Source organism: Pseudophryne corroboree, chromosome 9 (assembly GCF_028390025.1).
Source record: "Pseudophryne corroboree isolate aPseCor3 chromosome 9, aPseCor3.hap2, whole genome shotgun sequence".
Classification (NCBI taxonomy): Eukaryota; Metazoa; Chordata; class Amphibia; order Anura; family Myobatrachidae; genus Pseudophryne; species Pseudophryne corroboree.
Window position 1 is genome coordinate 24,718,858 of NC_086452.1, and position 19,214 is coordinate 24,738,071.

Genomic DNA, 19,214 nt, shown 5'->3' on the forward strand with positions numbered 1-19,214 from the left:
AGACGTGCTCAGCCAATCAGGAGCAGAATCAGCGAGCGAGATCAAGATGTGCTCAGCCAATCAGGAGCAGAATCAGCGAGCGAGATCAAGACGCGCTCAGCCAATCAGAAGCAGCATCAGTGAGAGAGATCAAGACGCGTTCTGCCAATCAGGAGCAGCATCAGTGAGCGAGATCAAGATGCACTCAGCCAATCAGGAGCAGCATCAGTGAGCGAGATCAAGATGCACTCAGCCAATCAGGTGCAGCATCAGTGAGCGAGATCAAGACACGCTCAGCCAATCAGGAGCAGCATCAGTGAGAGAGATAAAGACGCACTCAGCCAATCAGGGAGCAATCAGTATAATTTATTTATTTATTTAGTAACAGTTACTTCCATTGCCCATTACAACTGGGAACAAACAGCAATAAAATAAAAGAAGACTGTGTAATAACAGATAGTAATAGAGGTACAGCAATCAGGGCTGTAGAGAGCGGCCACGGGATCCAGGACTATTGGAGGGCGTGGCCAATATGAGGAAATAATACGACGGGCCCACTTTTTGGAAATTAGGAAAATCAGTATATATGCCTCTGCAAAGTGGCATTGGCACACTGTAGAAGGTAGTGCCAGCGGCCACACAAGAGGCACCAGTGACCGCATCGGGGTTCAGCTGTACCTCCTGCAGTTCACATAGCCCCACACACAGCAGCCGGGACTATGTGGAGAGACTTTATGGTACAGAGGTTGCCGTTGGCCACACAGGCGGACAATGTCCCCCTTAGCAGGTGACCCAGACCCAGGCTGGGCTCCACCATCAAACCCGAGATTGGGTAATTAGCACCCGCGTCACCCCCTCCTCGGAACCACGGACAGTAATAGGATCCTGTAATAGGGTACAATCTTTAGGGAAATAGGAATGTGGTACAATAATGGTCCAGCCAGGTTCTGGCTGGCCTTGTGTCTGCGGGAAGTGTGAGTTAGGAAAGAGAAATGATGCGACATATTGTGTGGGCTATATAGAGTGGATGGAATTGGGTAGGATAGCTTCTGAACGTTATGTGGGTAGTTCTGGAAAGTGATAAGCTGTCTGAGGAGGTGAGTTATCAGGGAACACTTGAAGGTTTGGAAAATAGAGGAAAGTCTTGTTGTGCGTGGGCCTCCCACGCACAACAAGACTGTCCTCTATTCTTCAAATCTTCACACGTGGGAGGGCATTCCACAGAGTGAGTGCAGCCTGAAAACAGTCCTGTAACCAGTTGCAGGTATTGTGACAGATGAGAAATGCAGATCTTATGCAGGGCGTAGAGGTTGTGCTGGGAGAAAAGTTGAGATAAGGGAAGGGAAGAGATGAATGTAGGTGCCGTTTGGTTACGGGCCTTATGTGTTAGTAAAACTGTAAAAGTATTTTATAATGAATGTGGTCAAATATAGGTAACCAATGGGTATGTATGTGACTGTATCGTGGTCTGGAACATGCCCTTACTTCTTACATATGCAGTATGAAAATGCGTATTTCACACACAAAGAGGAACGGATGATGGGGGTAATTCCAAGTTGATCGCAGCAGGAAATTTTTTAGCAGTTGGGCAAAACCATGTGCACTGCAGGAAGGCAGATATAACATGTGCAGAGAGAGTTAGATTTGGGTGGGTTATTTTGTTTCTGTGCAGGGTAAATACTGGCTGCTTTATTTTTACACTGCAATTTAGATTGCAGATTTAACTCACCACACCCAAATTTATCTCTCTCTGCACATGTTACATCTGCCCCACCTGCAGTGCACATGGTTTTGCCCAACTGCTAACAAAATTCCTGCTGCGATCAACTTGGAATTACCCCCGATGTTGTCACACTAGGGCAAGTTTATTAGAGTTCTATAAGAGGAGATCTAATGAGGAATTATCTATTCACCAGATTTACTATAAGTACACGAATTCCTCTGCTGTATTACATGATGGAGATGGAATGATATTTATATATTATAAAGCGAGAGAAGATAAAACACTTACTAATGATTTGTGTTCCATTTGTGTCTGTGTTAGTATGTGGTATAATTCCTAGCAGAACATCGGAGAAATTATATTAGGGATAGCGGCTTAATGAGACTGAAAGTTACATGTCAGAGCAAAACGACCTTCGACACAAAAGAAATCTGGTTTTTAATCCTGTGCAAATTAAAACCTTATTAATGTTCCATCAAACTAACAAATCTATCACTGCAACAGAAAACTCTTTAAAAATGTTCTATTACTGCAACTAAATTAGTATCATATAAATATACCGCTTCCATCAATAGCAGTAATGAGATTGTAATGTTAATTAGAAAGATATAAAATATGCTGCACATTTACACTTAATTGTCTCTATTTGTCTGTAACTCGTCAGCAAGAGCCCATTACTGGCTGACTGTATGGTCCGTCTGTGAACCCGCATATGGCAGCTCTCAGTGCTTCCTTATGGGGTGACTTTTTTTTTTTTGGGGGGGGACGGACACTTTGGTGGAGATGTACTAAGCCTTGGAGAGAGTTAAAGGGGAGAAAGATAAAGTAACAACCATCCAGCTCCTAACGGGTGTGGTATGTTAGATAGACTAGACCTAGGTTGACGGTGTCTAAGTCGACCACTATTGGTCGGCAGTAAGTAGGTTGACATGGCTTCTAGGTCGACAGGGACTCTAGGTTGACATGTAAAAAGGTCGACATGAGTTTTTTTTTTAATTATTGGTGTCATTTTCTTCGTCGAGTGACCGGGAACCCCATTTAGTGCACCATGGGGGTCATTCCGAGTTGATCGCTCGCTAGCAGTTTTTAGCAGCCGTGCAAACGCTATGCCGCCGCCCACTGGGAGTGTATTTTAGCTTAGCAGAAGTGCGAACGAAAGGATCGCAGAGCGGCTACAAAAAAAACCTGTGCAATTTCAGAGTAGCTTCAAACCTACTCCTAGCTTGCAATCACTTCAGACTGTTCAGTTCCGGATTTGACGTCACAAACACGCCCTGCGTTCGGCCAACCACGCCTGCGTTTTTCCTGGCACGCCTGTGTTTTTTCAAACACTCCCTGAAAATGGTCAGTTGAGACCCAGAAACGCCCCTTTCCTGTCAATCACTCTGCGGCTGGCATTGCGACTGAAAAGCGTTGCAAGACCTTGTGTAAAACTACATCGGCCATTATGAAAGTACGTCGCGCAGTAGTGCCGCTTTTTCACTTAATCGCTGCGAACATTTTTCACTAACGAACAACTTGGAATGACCCGCCATGTTCGCTCGCCATGCTTCGGGCAAGGTACCTCGCTCTGCTACCGTGACGCTCGGCACAGGTTACTGTTCCCAATTGTAGTCCACGTGGATCGTAAAGTACTGTATGAAAAAGTAAAAAAAAAATCAAAAACTCATGTCGGCCTAGAAACTATGTAGATCTACTTACTGTCGACCAATAGCGGTCGACCTAGATATTGTCGACCTAGAGACCGGATCCCCTCCTAACTGCCATGTTACAGGCTGTGTTTGAAAAATGATAGGAGTTGATTCGTTGGTAGATTATCTATCTGTACTTTATCACTCTCCAAGGCTTAGAAAATCTGCCCCTTATTGTCTTACTACACACAAAAAATGCCTACGCTTTCATAAGTGGTATGTATATGATATCTATACATATAATAACACTGTAAGAGTTGTGTCTGTCCACAGCAATTATTATTATTATTTTTTTGAGAAATATACTTGTAGGGACTGTTTATGAACTATGGAGACCCCAAAAAATGTTTTCATAATTTTTGTCTGTGCTGTTTCAGCATCAAGCAAAAACTACTACTTGAATCTGGATGGTGTTTTCACTATTGTATAGCTTAGTGACCTAGAAAGAAAGTGAGGTATGTATGATCTGGATGTGACATCAGGGAGAGGAGCAATAAAGGAAAAAACAGAACGCTTGACACTAGACGCACTGAATGTTGATGTTCCTATAATGTTACAGCTGAACTTGACTCCAACCAAGTTATGTGACGAAACCCGACTTACAGTGACCCTTGGATGGGGGGGACAGCCTCGGGCTTCACCCCTGGCCCTTGGGTGGCTGGAGGGGGGGACCCCTTGATTAAAGGGGTTCCCACTCCTCCAGGGTACCCCGGCCAGGGGTGACTAGTTGGGTATGTAATGCCAGGGCCGCAGGGACCACTATAAAAGTGTCCCCCGGCTGTGGCATTATGTACCTGGCTAGTAAAGACCGGTGCTGGTTTCAAAAATACGGGGGACCCCTACGTTTTTTGTCCCCCGTATTTTTGGAACCAGGACCAGGCGCAGAGCCCGGTGCTGGTGGATTAAATATGGGGGAACCCCTGTCATTTTTTCACCCATATTTTTTCAACCAGGACCGGCTCAAAGAGTCCGAGGCTCGTTGTGCTTAGGAGGGGGGACCCCACGCAATTTTTTTTTCCAGTTTTTACAGTAAACAGACCCTTTCCCATAGATAACCATGCACAGATCTCACTGATCCGTGCATGGTTATCCAAACTCGACTGGAAAAAGCAGGTCTATTTTTTGGCAGCTTATTTTAACGAATCGAAAAAAATAGACCCGCACTTGAGCACTCAGAGACTAACACCCAAATACGAATGAATAGTGAATGCCCGTATTGTATGAAATAACAGCCGCGTTTGACCGATGGTCTATTCATTCGTATTTCAGAACTTTGCCAATCAAACCATTACGAATAGACCAGACACTGCCGAGTTTTCTGCTTAGTGAATTCCCGGATTGGGACTTAGAAAAACCCCCACAAATCGGCCAAACTCTGATTTTTAGTAAATACTGGCCCTGCAGTTTAATATAAGCGTCTGCTTTTCGCTATGACCATCCAGTCAACAAGTCGCATGGTAAACGCTCAGGGCTGCAGGCTAAGATTTCAGGACCAGCTGCTTCTCCCATAGGCAGCTTTATGTGCCTGGCTCATGAGTTAGTAGCCTTAAGCATCTTTTTGTGTTAACCACTGAAGGAAAAACTGCAAATTGTTTACAAAATTTTTTTTTGATCAATGTGTATGATATACAATATACATCACAATATTAGATGGCACTACTGTCTTTGTAATTAGTTCCGCTGAGCACTAGCAGATAGCCACTTGAGCAAAGTTGCAGACAAACACTAAAATCTCCTATATATTTGCCTTGTGTGTGCCTGGCCCTCTATCGCTGGGCGGAGTTAGAGGCCTGGGTGGAGTTACCAGCTCCTGCCCAGAACTGAGCAGCACACACGTCATCCCACCACCATCTTCAATCAGGTACGCAGCACGTCTCAGACCACAGGCCACCCTCCCCACAAGACCAAGGTACACTCTCTTCCCCCCCCTGCAGTGTGTACAGCCGCCGGCATACCTCTACACGCCGCAGCTACATTCACCCCACTAATTACCTCACACACTCCGGCCGCACAGCGGACTTCTCCCCCCAGCACAGTCTACACACACGCCGGACTGCCGCCACACGCTACCTCACATATTCCGGCCGCACAGCGGACCTCTCCCCCCCCCCCCCCGCTAATTACCTCACACACTCCGGCGGACGTCTCCCTCCCTCCCGCTAATTACCTCACACACTCCGGCCGCACAGCGGACTTCTTCCCCCCCCCCCCCCTGCTAATTACCTCACACACTCCAGCCACACTGCTGACTTCTCCCCCCCCCCCCCTCCCCCCTCCCCCCTAAGTACCTCACACACTCCGGCGGACTTCTCCCTCCCTCCTGCTAATTACCTCACACACTCCGGCCGCACAGCGGACTTCTCCCCCCCCCCCCCCCCCGCTAATGACCTCACACAGTCCGGCCGCACAGCGGACTTCCCCCCCCCGCTAATTACCTCACACACTCCGCCCGCACAGCGGACTTCTCCACCCCCCCCCACGCTAATTGCTAATTACCTCACACACTCCGGCCGCACAGCCGACTTCTCCCCCCCCCCCTAATTACCTCACACACTCCGCCGCACAACGGACTTCTCCCCCCCCCCTTCCTAATCACCTCACACACTCCGGCCGCACAGCGGACTCCCCCCCCCCCCGCTAATTAGCTCACACACTCCAGCCGCACTGCTGACTTCTTCCCCCCCCCCCCCCTAATTACCTCACACACTCTGGCCGCACTGCTGACTTCTCCCCCACCCCGCTAATTACCTCACACACTCCGGGCGCACAGCGGACTTCTCCACCCCCCCCCCCCCCGGTAATTACCTCACACACTCCGGGCGCACAGCGGACTTCTCCCCCCCGCTAATTAACCCACACACTCCCGCAGCACAGCGAACTTCTCTCCCCTCCCCTCCTCCTCCTCCTTCTCTCTTCTCCCCCCCCCCCCACACATTCTGCTCACACGCCCGACTGCCGCTACACGGCGCGGCTACATTCACCCCGCTAATTACCTCACACACTCCCGCCGCACTGACGATTTCCCCCCCCCCCCTAATTATCTCACACACTCCGGCCGCACAGCGGACTTCAAACCCCCCCCCCCCGCTAATTACCTCACACACTCCGAGCGCACAGCGGACTTCTCCCCCCCGCTAATTACCTCACACACTCCCGCAGCACAGCGAACTTCTCTCCCCTCCCCTCCTCCTCCTCTCTTCCCCCCCCCCCCCCCACACATTCTGCTCACACGCCCGACTGCCGCTACACGGCGCGGCTACATTCACCCCGCTAATTACCTCACACACTCCCGCAGCACGGCCGCACACCGGACTTCCCCTCCCCCCCTCCACATCCTGGACAGACGCCGGCCTCCCGCTCCACGCCCCTGCTACATTCACCCCCCCTAATATCTCACACACCTCAGCCATGGCACCCCCACACAGTCCCGCAGCACACCCACCGACAGCACGGACGCACACACTCCTCAACACAGACTCCTGTCCACTGTGCACTATGCCCACATCGTCCCGCAGCACACCGCCCGCAGCACGGACGCACATATTCCCCAGCATGGTCGACCACAGGCCACCCTCCACACAAACACTGTCTTCCCTCCCTGCACACTCTGTACAGCCGCTTAACCCCCTGCCAGCCCGCGCCCACACAATCCCGCAGCACAACGCACACACCACACTTGCATACAGACCCCAGCACGCACGCACAGCGGACACCCTCCCCACAAACACTACCTTCCATCCCTGCACACTGTGTGCCACCGGACCCCCTCCCCACACCACTAATACATGCACCACCACCATCTGACACACTACAGCCACGGCACACCCACAGAGTCCCGCAGCACACCCGCACACACTCCCCAACACCCCCACACACAGACTACTTTCCCCACAAACCCAACACAAACTGTCTGCCGACCCTGCACACTGTGTTACGCCCCGTTCACACACCTAGCCTACAAACCACCCTCTCCAACATCGCTCACACTACATCCACATAGTCCCGCAGCACGCCGCACACGCACATTCCCCAGCACCCCCGTACAACGGCCACCTTCCCCACAACCACAACATACACTGTCTTCCATGTGCCACCTGACACCCACATACTTTACTTACCCAACCATGTTCACTATACATGTCATTTCCTTCCACATTCTATACACCCTCCCCTGCAGACACTGTTCACCCACTCACAAGACCCTGAACCCCATTCACCATGACATACATCTATCCACGAACAAACCTCCTATTCCACCAATACAAACTATACAACTACTATTCTACACCTTAACTTTTCTGGAGAGATTACGGGGGCGTAGCCTCTTACGACGGTGTGAAGAGCGCCCATAGGGAGCGATGAATCATCTAGTATAAATATATATCTCCTATATAATAGCCCTATTCTGTGACTTTGTCACTCATTTGCTAATGCTGGGCGGAGTCACAACACTGGGCGGAGTTAGTCAAATGAGTCACAGATCTGGCCACATCTATAGGAGACTAGGAGCAGAAGCAGATAGTATGGGCATGGCACAGGCAGGGGTGCACACCTCCCAGCTTTCTTCAGGAGCTTTCTTCAGGTAGAAGGAGGGACACACACTCAGCGAAAAGGGGGCGTGGCTTCACGGGAGGGCCCCCGTTTTCGTCAGTGAGGGGGCATGCCCAGCGCTCTGTGAGCTGCTGGCATGCCCCCAGGGGCTGATTATGAGTCCGGGGGGCCCAGGGCACTTGAGACAGGGGAGCCCTATCTCATTGCTGTGCCTGCTGTGGGGTTGGGGGTGTGGCCTAATCGCGGGCCATGCCCCCTTATGCAAATTCCAGTATTTATTTATTTTTTATGGAATTTTGGCCACTCAGCTAGGGCTAAATCCAGAGGAGGTGGTCGCTCCCCCCTACACACCCGCACAGGGAGAAGAAAGCAGGGAGACTGCTGCCTCCCTGCAACACCACAGACCTGCCAATACGCAGCAGCGTGGGCTGACTGTAGCACAATGCTGCCGCTGTTACTGGCAGGACAGAGGAGCTTCTGAGCTGGGACAGAGCTACTCGAGCCGGCGGGCCCCCTAAAACTGTGGGGCCAACGGTACGTACCCCCTGCCCCCCCCCCTTAATCTGGCTCTGCTGCTGGAACCCCCCATTAATCCGTACCCCCTGATGCCCCCTCTCCCTCTGTCTCCACTATTCACCGCTGCTCTGCTAAGCAGAACAGCGAGTACAGGAGCTTTCCAACTGCCCCCCCCCCACCACCACCACCGCGGGACACTGCGACCTGCGGGTGGGACAGCGGGACAGACCCCCAAAAATGGGACTGTCCCACGAAAATTGGGACATTTGGGAGGTATGGGGGTGTGTGAGGGGGTATGCCGTACAGACAGACGGGCACCGGCTCACTGTGTGCTTGACCCCCCACATCGGCATACTCAGCAGGGTCTCTCTGGCGTGGAGGAGCGTCACTTTCTGGCACACTCCACGCTTCTTAGCTGCAGTTTTGTGGGGCACCAGCCGCTGTGCAGGTTCCGTACTGCCTCTGTTATCTCCAGCCCCAGCAACCCCACCGCTAGCTGCTGCGCTGCCACCCGCAGTGAGGTGTGCCCAGCTCCTTCACACACTTTAGCCGGCGGGTAGCGCTGCAGAAGTCCGAGCTGCTTGCAGGCTCCGACCCCCTCCTCCCTCCAGCCGCAGCATCTCCTGGCAGCTAACCAGTCACTCCCAGTCTCCCCTTACCAATGTGCCCAGCAGCCGCGAGGACCGCGCCATCTGCATGCTATGACCCCCTCCTCCCTCCAGCCACAGCATCTCCTGGGGGCTAACCAGTCACTCCCAGTCTCCTCTTACCACAGTGCCCGGCCGCTGCGCGAGGTCTGCGGTGTGTGACTGAGGAGGGGAAGAGGGATGCGGACGGGCAGAGGAAGCAGGACTCCAGCCTAAGAGAGTCAGCCATGCCAAGCCTCCACCAGCAGCAGATCCCAACAGGTTGGAGTGGAACAGCAGCAGCCAGCAGCAGTGACTCCGGTAAGACACATCTGTCTGTCACCACTGTTTTGTCCCTAATACCAATCTCTCCCGTGCCCTGTGTTCTGTCATGTCCCTGTCACCCCTGGCCTTGCCCTGCCACCCTTATCCTGGCCCTTTCACCCTTATCCTGGCCCTGTCACCCTTATGCTGGCCCTGTTACCCCTATCCTGGCCCTGTCACCCCTGTGCTTGCCATGTCAACCCTATACTGGCCCTGTCACCCCTGTCCTGGCCCTGCCGCCCCTACCCTGGCCCTGTCACCCCTATCCTGTCCCTGTCATTTCTGTCCTGGCCCCGTTGCCCCCCTGTCCTGGCCCCGTCACCCCTGTCCTGGCCCCATCACCACTGTTCTGACCCTGTCACCCCTGTCCTGGCCCTGCTACTACATACCCTCCAACTACCTTTTTGGCAGGTACAGTACCCGCAGCGCCTCCAGACCTCTCCCCAATGCACCACACCTCCGCACCTTCCCCTCCACCACATGCGGCACTCCACCCCTCCCCCACACGCTGTGCCTCCAGACCCCCTACACCACCCGTGGCTCCCACTCCTCCGCCCCTTCACCACCCACAGCACCTCCAGGCCTCCTCCACCATCCACCCCCCTTATATGTCTCCCCCCACACCTGCCCCCCTCCACCCGCAGCATCTGCAGACACCCTCCTCCATCCGCAGCCCCCCCCCCCTCCGCGACCCCTTCCCCACCAATGGCACCCCCGCACCTGCCCCTCCACCACCTGCAGCACCTCCCCCATCCGGGCCCTACCCCCACTTCCGTCGCCCCTCCACCCGCAGCATCTACAGACAACATCCGCAGTCCCCCCCGCACCCGCTACATTATGTACATCGTGCCCTGCAGGTGCTGTTCACGGCGTTGCAAGGGGCTGCGCCTCCTTCACCATCGCACGCCCTTTCATTGTGCAATTTTTAACCACTAACAAAGGAATGCAGGTAATACTCCATATAATACAAATATTGAACCCCAGAAAGGCATGCAAGGGTTATGGGGGCGTAGCCCCTTGCGACGGTGTGAAGAGCGCCCGTAGTGCGCGATGAAGCACCTAGTATATACACACACACACACACACACACACACTGCTTAAGGGGGACAAATGGACCACAAACTGCAAATCACTGAGCAAATTAACAAATTGCAAACCAATGACTTGACTTGTGCTATGTACTATGTTGTTTTAAAAAGTCATATACAGTAAACTATTGCATTCCTCAATGGTTAGGGATTCAATCCTAGTGAATGCATATGGTGTATTCTAATGATTATTACCTCAACCCACAAAATGGCTGCCTTCACGAAGTGCCTCAGTGATGTCACTGAATTATAACAAAAGGGTAGCAGAAGACATTTCCCTTCAGCCCACAAAATGGCTGCCTACAACGAAGTGCCACAGTGAATCATTTTAAAAGGAGAGCAGAAAACATTTAACTTCAGCCCACAACATGGATGCCTGCATGAAGTGCCTCAGTGATGTCACTAAATCATCATAAAATTATAGCAGAAGACATTTCAATTCCACCCACAAAATGGCTGCCTACATGAAGTGCCTCAGTGATGTCACTGAATTATAATAATAGGATAGCAGAAGACATTTCACTTCATTACACAAAATGGCTGCCTGCATGAAGTGCCGCGTGCCTTAGTGATGTCACAAGTCCCTAGTGACATGACATGCTGTATTCTCATGAATATCAGTTTAAGTACAAAGTGGCTGCCATTGCTGTGTGAAGGCGACAAGCGCACTCTAAAATCTGAATGCGGTACAGCTGTACTTCTCCCGTCACTTTGTAGCCACTGTGTTACTTATTCTCTTTCTTCATCTCTGATCGATAGATTTGTAACCCGAGCGAGGCTGTCCTGTGATCAGATAATATTGCACTGGAACTGGCTCTCATATAAGTTCATTTGCTAATTGGTGTCATCCTTTTATCTGAGAGAAAGTGCTCTGCATGTCATCTAGGGCTTTGATCATTAAAACGTTTTCCTTTCCATCACACCCTCATCTTTTTCACAGGCGACAAAACCCCCCCCCCATCCCACATACACACACACACCCCACCAATAGTTCAGCAAGAGTTTTTTCCCCTGTCCACGATGTACTTCACTCTTAAAACTAAAGGTTTTTCAATTGAACGCAAAAATAGATAAAATCTGCTTCCGTGTGCGCCTATCATTCCAGCCTCAGCAACTAATTAACTGTCTATCTGGATAAAATCAATAGGTTTGTAATTTGCAGAAGCACTTGTTTTTCACATGCAAATCCGTCCTCAAAATTCATTTTGGATGGGGGTCTGAAAGACCTCTGCGCGCCTTGCTCAGCGCCTCTACTTAGCCCTCACTTTGAAGCTTTGACCTTTTTCTTCTCATAATAATCTCCGCTCTACAAATATTCCACAGACGCTGTTGAACTCAAATATTTAAAATTGCGAAGAGACGGCTGCGGGCGGGATACACGCATCCGGCATACAGAGATACCGGTTTGTCTCTACCCACACTGGAGTACAGAAAAATACATCTCATCAAGGCGCCTTCTCTGCATTACACGAAGAATGTAATTTATCAGCTGCTAGGGCTGGCAAATATTAAATGAAATATCAGTCGCCCGTCAGATTACGGAAACATTACCCAGCAAATCAAAGTCACATAATAAGAATTAAAATACAAAATGTAGTCATGTGACCGCATCACAAAACGTTATCGGAGGGAGTATCACCAGGTAACGGTCAGAAACTGGACAACCAAGGGAACGACAGATATGAAATTAATACATGATAATAACTTTACATGGTAAATTAGTGATCTGGCATCAGTTTCAACCGGTGCTATATATCAGCTTTCAAAATGTTATTGATCCCATAAGTAACCAAAAATATTGGCTGTTGATTGAATATTTGGATGCCACCAGCACTCTCCAATCTTGGAGAGATATAAAGTACCAACCAATCAGCTTCTGCACCCGACACCCAACTATTACAGACCTAAATGCTGGTCCTGTAAAAGTTAAGTTCCCCATGGTTTCTGTATACAGCACACCCGCCAATATTTTCAATGAGAGGAGTGCCTCAGGAGGCGTGCCCATGTGACATAGGAGGTACTACTACACCTCCGGGACTGATATACAGAGGAGCGGCTATTGGGGCAAAACTCCCAACTGCTGGGCGGTTGGGATAGTTGGGAGGTATGATAAAGGCACTCCGCCTGCAGCATTGTAACTTTACACGGTCACGGCACTCTTCTGTCACTAATAATTAATTATATTATAATCAGCAGGGGGGGGGGGGGGGTTGCCTTTTTTTTTTTTAAGTAACATAAAAAATAAAATACATAAAAAAAAGTCTAAATACCGGTTGAACTCCTCTTCTTATTAAACTTACAAAATGCATTTTTAAATTTTATCAGCTTTATCGTAAAAAAAATAAAATATCATATGTAAATAACAGTGTGGGAGTGCGTAATTAAGTACAGTAATTGCAGGTTAAATGTGATAAGCATATAATTATAATTGCGCACCAATCAATCCTCCATTTCTTTAAATTCAGAGAGAAACATTTCTTTAATATAAATATGCATGTAAATTTATATAATTCCCAATACTTACACGATGTACGTCTGCACCTCTAGAGCACGCACTCGCTGATTTACATCATTACAGACTGAACAAGATTGCGACATATCAGTTTAAAGTGAAATCAAGCTTGAAAACAATCCTTGGAACTGCTCTGAAGGAAGGTTAAAGGGGCACCCCACCTCTTCATTAATTAGCCATCTGACACCCACTGTTCAACCTTCGTGTATCACTGATTTATAAATAGAGAAGCACAGGGTATGGTTCTTGGTCATTAAAGTAGTTAGGACATCGAGTTGGACGGATTGTGGGACTGTATACAGCCCCTGATTGGATGGGTGACGCTTCGGTCAGGTGATACATTCACAATATACCTCCTGTCACGCTCTGGAAGTAACCAGGATATATGATATTTCCAAAATATGTGTGTGTGCATTCAGTCCATACTATTGCCCTAAAAATGTATCAAAATGGCTATCATGTATTGACAGGCCTGTGTCAGCTCCTGTAGGTGACCTGGTTGAAATGTTGCAGGGGAGGTCATTTGTTAGAGAGACAGTTTACGGCCTCTGATCTCATTGAAGACCAGCACAAGCAAGGAAGTGAGATAACAATCTCAGACCAGTCTTGTGGGGCATATGCCTCAATGGTTGGAGAGAGATAAAGTACCAACAAGTCAGCTCCCAACTGTCACTCTACAGGTTGTCTTTTAAAAATGACAGGAACTGGTTGGTTGGTACTTTATCTCTCTCCACTTGATCTCTTTCCAAGATTTGATACATGTAGCCCACGTGTGTCTTTAAGGCATATGCCCGTAGAGTCTCTCTATCCCCCCAAGAGAGACCTCCTTTGAAAGCTTGGTCAGGAAACAGATAAGCCCTTACTGAGAGGTTATGCAATTGGTTACGGAGATGCCACAGGGTTCAATGGATCAATTCTAAAGAATCCTGTGTCAATATGTGCTGTAACTAACCCCCCTCCCCACTTCTTATAGAGACATGGGAATGTGTATACCTAGAAGTGAGAAAGTTAGCCCAAAGGTGGAGGCCCTGGAGCAGCCTAATAAAGGGATAAATGGCTAAGGAATTTGTGAGAAGTCAGTGTTTCATAGCGGAGCATTGCTATGCTACCTTGCTCCATGTGATCTTCTACATGCCAATTGCATTTAACCATTGGTGTAAGAGACATTGTGATTTTCTTATTTTCTCTCCTATTATTTTTATAGAAACTGCACAAATAATAATCTGTATGCTACTTGTTTAAACCCTTTTTGTACTGTAAGCCTTGGAAATTCTTCAGATTAAACTGCAGTATTGTACATTTAATTCTAGCGTATTTCTCTGTGATCTTTGTCGAACCTAGAATCCTACGAGGCCCATGCTACATGCCTATGTGAAATTAAGTGTGAAATATTAATAAATATGTGCAGGAGAATGTAAGGGCTACAAATTGCGCCTTCGTGATGGACACTTGAATTGTGATATTAACCGTGAATGCTGACGTAACCAATATCATGGACAGCGGTTCCAGACTGAGGTATCTGGGGACTGGCTGGGTTGTGACACCTCCTGTAAAGTCTGAAGCTCTACCACAAGGATAAACTTCAGTGCTGAAGGTTCTTTCATTTTATTACTGTTGGTATTGTCAGGGAGGTAGTATAAGGTAACAGTACGGATCTCAAGTCCCCACTGATGTGCTACCAGCCTAAGCTGGCCATCTGGAACTTCTGGTAAAGGTCAGAAGTTTAAATAGTCTGATGGGCTGGTCTGGCTGCCTAAATGCTTGGCTAAGCAGCTCTGCTTCCTGACATTCTGCTTGGCCGGCGAGGCTGGGCTGTAGGGACTGACGTCAAAGCTGGGTGAGCAGATTCAGATGCCCTAAACCATCCAGCAGTGATGTGAGGACCAACATATCGAGCGGTTGATCGGTAAGTGTATACGCTTACCTGAATTGGCTGCTCTACGGTGCAACGGCGGGTTTGTTGCCAAGTCGGCATAATGTGTACCCAGCCTTACAGTTTATGCCTCTTTAAAACTGGACAATCAGAGTAGAGCTTGTTTGATTATCATGGCTCACTCAAAAACAGAATAACTCCTTATCAACTACTGTTTGGCAGTGGCAAACGCAGGATTTGCATGGGGGGGTTTCCAGAACTGGGCGGAGCCAATCACGGGGGTGGGGACTGAGGTGACCCAGTATATGCTGGGTCCGTAAAACTAGTGTGTCTGTGTGTGTGTGTGTGTGTGTGTGTGTGTATATATATATATATATATATATATATATATATATATATCTACACACATATATATATATATATACATATATATCTACACACACACATACATACATATACACGGGTGGTCTTCAGTATGCCGGCGGTCGGGCTCCCGGCGACCAGCATACCAGCGCCGGGAGCCTGACCGCCGGCATACCGACACTTATTCTACCTCGTGGGGGTCCACGACCCCCCTGGAGGGAGAATAGAATAGTGTGGCGCACGTAGCGTGGCGAGCGCAGCGAGCCCGCAAGGGGCTCATTTGCGCTCGCCACACTGTTGGTAAGCCAGCGGCCGGCCTCCCGGCGCCGGTATGCTGGTCGCCGGGAGGCCAGCCGCCGGGAGATCGTAGTGAACCCATATACACATATACATAGCATATTAAACATGCATACATATATATATATATATATATATATATATATATATAGACATATATACACACACATACAGTACACATATATATACACATGTATATATATATATCATGTGTGTGTGTGTGTGTGTGTGTGTGTTTATATGTATGTATGTATATACATGTGTATATATGTAGGCACATGGATATATATGTACTATAATTAAAATAAAGTAAACTTTTATTGCACTTGCAAGTGCCACCAGGAAGACAGCAGGCTGCAGAGGACGCTAGACAGTCATTAATAATAATCATGCAGCTAAAAAAAAAAAAAAAATTTTTTTTTTTTTTTTTTTTTTTTAGTGGAGGGGGGTTTCTGGGTACTCGGAAACCCCCCCTGGGTGCGCCACTGGTTTGGGGACACATTTCAAATTAAAATATCATATTTAAATTAAATGACATTTTACCTGGTTTGAGGTGAGCAAAAGGGATTTCTCCAGTAAGTAGTTCCCAAAGGCACAAGGCGTAGCTGAAAACGTCAGCTTTTATGGTGTACCGCGTGGACTGGCTGAAGACTTCTGGAGCCATCCATCGCAGGTTCTAAAATACAAATGAATGTTACAGCAAACTAAAAAAAAAAACATGTTCTTATGTAGTAAAGACACTGGATGGCATGAAAATGTTACTTTATAAATGACATATTTCCAGGACCGATTACCACTGGAAATCTTTACTCCAGAAATTGTTTATTTTCAACATTGATCAGTATCAGCACGGATGAAGCTGGTTAATAGAACGCAACTCCGTCAGAGTAAGAATATTTATATTGACAAGCTATTATGGAGGAAGACAGAGATAACAATTATTTCATCACATGCCTGCAGTATTGCTCCCGTGCAGGATAATAAGGATTTACTGTACATACGTCTATGTGCATACTTGTATTCTAGGTGCAGTACTGTGCAATATGTCTGTGCTATATAAACAGCTACTAATAAAGTAATAAAGGCATTAGGGAGAGCTTTAAGGTTAGGCTGCAGCCATGGAGGGTTAGGGCTAAGTACTAGGAGGAGGTTTAAGCACAGGCTGCGAGAGGGCAGGTTAGGGTTAGGCACTAGGGAGAGGGTTAGTGTACTAGAGGGGAGGGTTATCGGTTAACGATACTCAGTGGTGCCAAGAGGCCTGGGGAGAGGGTACAAATTACCCGGGCCCAGGCTGCTGGAGGGTCCTCGGGTTGTTAAACCCCTCCCCCTGGATACCTGTACTGGGGCGTCATCTTCCCGGTGATATCTTCCGGAAGATGGTGCTGCACATGTGGCCGGCGTCATCTTTCAAAATATCACTGGGAAGATGGCGCTGGCTGGGGAGGAGGGACCCACTTTCAGATCAAGTAAGGTAGGAAGCGGGTGCCCTCCCCCTATCCCCCTATGTTAAAATGGTGCCCCCTTGTAAGCAGCCATGCAATTATTTTATTATTCACAACTTTTTAAAAGTGGTTTATTAAGTGGACATAACCATGTCCACTTAATAAGCCACGCCCCCAAACCTTTACCGGGGCCCGGTGTGGCGCTCAATGGCCCTGGCAATACTCAACGCTGGAAGCGATGTGGTACCAGTCAAAGTCCGCATCAGCTGACTGCCGGATCCAGAAGACACTGCTGGAGACACCAGACCTGCCGTGGCAGGTAAGTCACCACTAGACCACCAGGGACGTTTGGTGATTTATTTATTTTTGTTTCCGAACCAATAGGTAGCCTAATCAACAGCTGGACTGCTGTATGAGCATTTAACCAAGCAATCCCAAAAGTATAGAGAAATCAGTAAGCAGCAGAAAGTCAAGGATTACACCATGAATGGAACCCGTGATTATTTCAAGTTTTTCAGTTTCCAGGTCAACTTTACCCAAGTTCAAGGGCGACCCATTTACTGTCTGCATGGGCTTATTAAAAACTATCTATCTCTGCCTCTGCCGGTGTTCATGAAATCCACAAAGTTTCTGTAGGTTCTGGATTCCACCATCCATTGCCAAGGAGGAAACCATTTGGGACTCAGCTGGAACTTCAGTGAAATAGATCAGTGGAAAGTGACTGAATTATAGCTGTGGTTGTTCAGATGCCACAGAAACCTTATCTAAAATACCAGGAACTGCTAACGTGGCTCCAGCCTTGTGACTAGGACACATTCGTTACAGAAGAGATCTACTACAGTTGAGCAGTAAGGAAGCAGTCATAACTCAATACCAGGAACCAGGAAAGTTTAAACATGATTAAGTGTACTATAAGAGCTAAATAATCCTGTGATCCTGTCTAAATTTTATGTATTAAAATTACCCAATTTTCCAAACACATCTAACCTCCATGGGCGAAGGAAGCAGGTATGAAGAAGTAGGAAGAAGTAGGTAGGAAGAAGGTATGTCCCTGAGAAACAGCTGCCCAGACAGAAAGCTGAAGCCAGTTTTTGTGTAACAATCTGTTTTTCCTGCAAAATGGTTAAATCCAAAGCACTCTCCACTTAGTAACAATCTCAGGCCATTGTCCCCTGTTGTTAGAGTCCCCTTATCACATAGAAAAAAATCCAGCCAGAAGCCCAGCAGGAATATCGGTAGAGAGCTTGTTCCTTTACTATTATACCTAAGTAACCACTATTTCTCAGAGCAATCCAGTCAGGGAACCAGGGAATGTATAAAAGATGTTTCAGGACATCACCGCTACCACTGCTTCCTAGTATGCAGCTCATCAGTAAACAAGTGAGGTCACTGCTTCCTAGGATGCAGCTCATCAGTTGACAAGTGATGTCATCATCAGGAAACAAGTGAGGTCACTGCTTCCTAGGATGCAGCTAATCAGTAAACAAGTGATGTCATCATCAGTAAACAAGTGAGGTCACTGCTTCCTAGGATGCATCTCATCAGTAAACAAGTGAGGTCACTGCTTCCTAGTATGCAGCTCATCAGTAAACAAGTGATGTCATCTTCAGTAAACAAGTGAGGTCACTGCTTCCTAGGATGCAGCTCATCAGTAAACAAGTGAGGTCACTGCTTCCTAGGATGCAGCTCATCAGTAAACAAGTGATGTCATCTTCAGTAAACAAGTGAGGTCACTGCTTCCTAGGATGCAGCTCATCAGTTGACAAGTGATGTCATCATCAGGAAACAAGTGAGGTCACTGCTTCCTAGGATGCAGCTCATCAGTAAACAAGTGATGTCATCATCAGTAAACAAGTGAGGTCACTGCTTCCTAGGATGCATCTCATCAGTAAACAAGTGAGGTCACTGCTTCCTAGTATGCAGCTCATCAGTAAACAAGTGATGTCATCTTCAGTAAACAAGTGAGGTCACTGCTTCCTAGGATGCAGCTCATCAGTAAACAAGTGAGGTCACTGCTTCCTAGGATGCAGCTCATCAGTAAACAAGTGAGATCACTGCTTCCTAGGATGCAGCTCATCAGTAAACAAGTGATGTCATCTTCAGTAAACAAGTGAGGTCACTGCTTCCTTGTATGACGTTCATTAGTAAACATATGAGGTCACACAAAATAGCTGCATTAATTTTGTATAGGAAAGGGGATGCATTTTAAGAAGAGCCCTGGCAGGTTAT

The 19,214-nt window shown here is 48.1% G+C and overlaps 1 protein-coding gene across 4 annotated transcripts in view; it reads right to left on the minus strand.

Moving 5' to 3' along the window:
• The window catches only part of TNNI3K (TNNI3 interacting kinase), a 308,028-nt gene that overhangs the window by 131,512 nt on the left and 157,302 nt on the right, over window positions 1-19,214 (minus strand). For all 4 annotated transcript variants that reach the window (XM_063939083.1, XM_063939082.1, XM_063939084.1 and 1 more), the window contains one exon: window positions 16,087-16,219. In XM_063939083.1, the coding sequence (XP_063795153.1) occupies window positions 16,087-16,219 (133 nt within the window). The remainder of the gene's footprint in view (window positions 1-16,086; window positions 16,220-19,214) is intronic.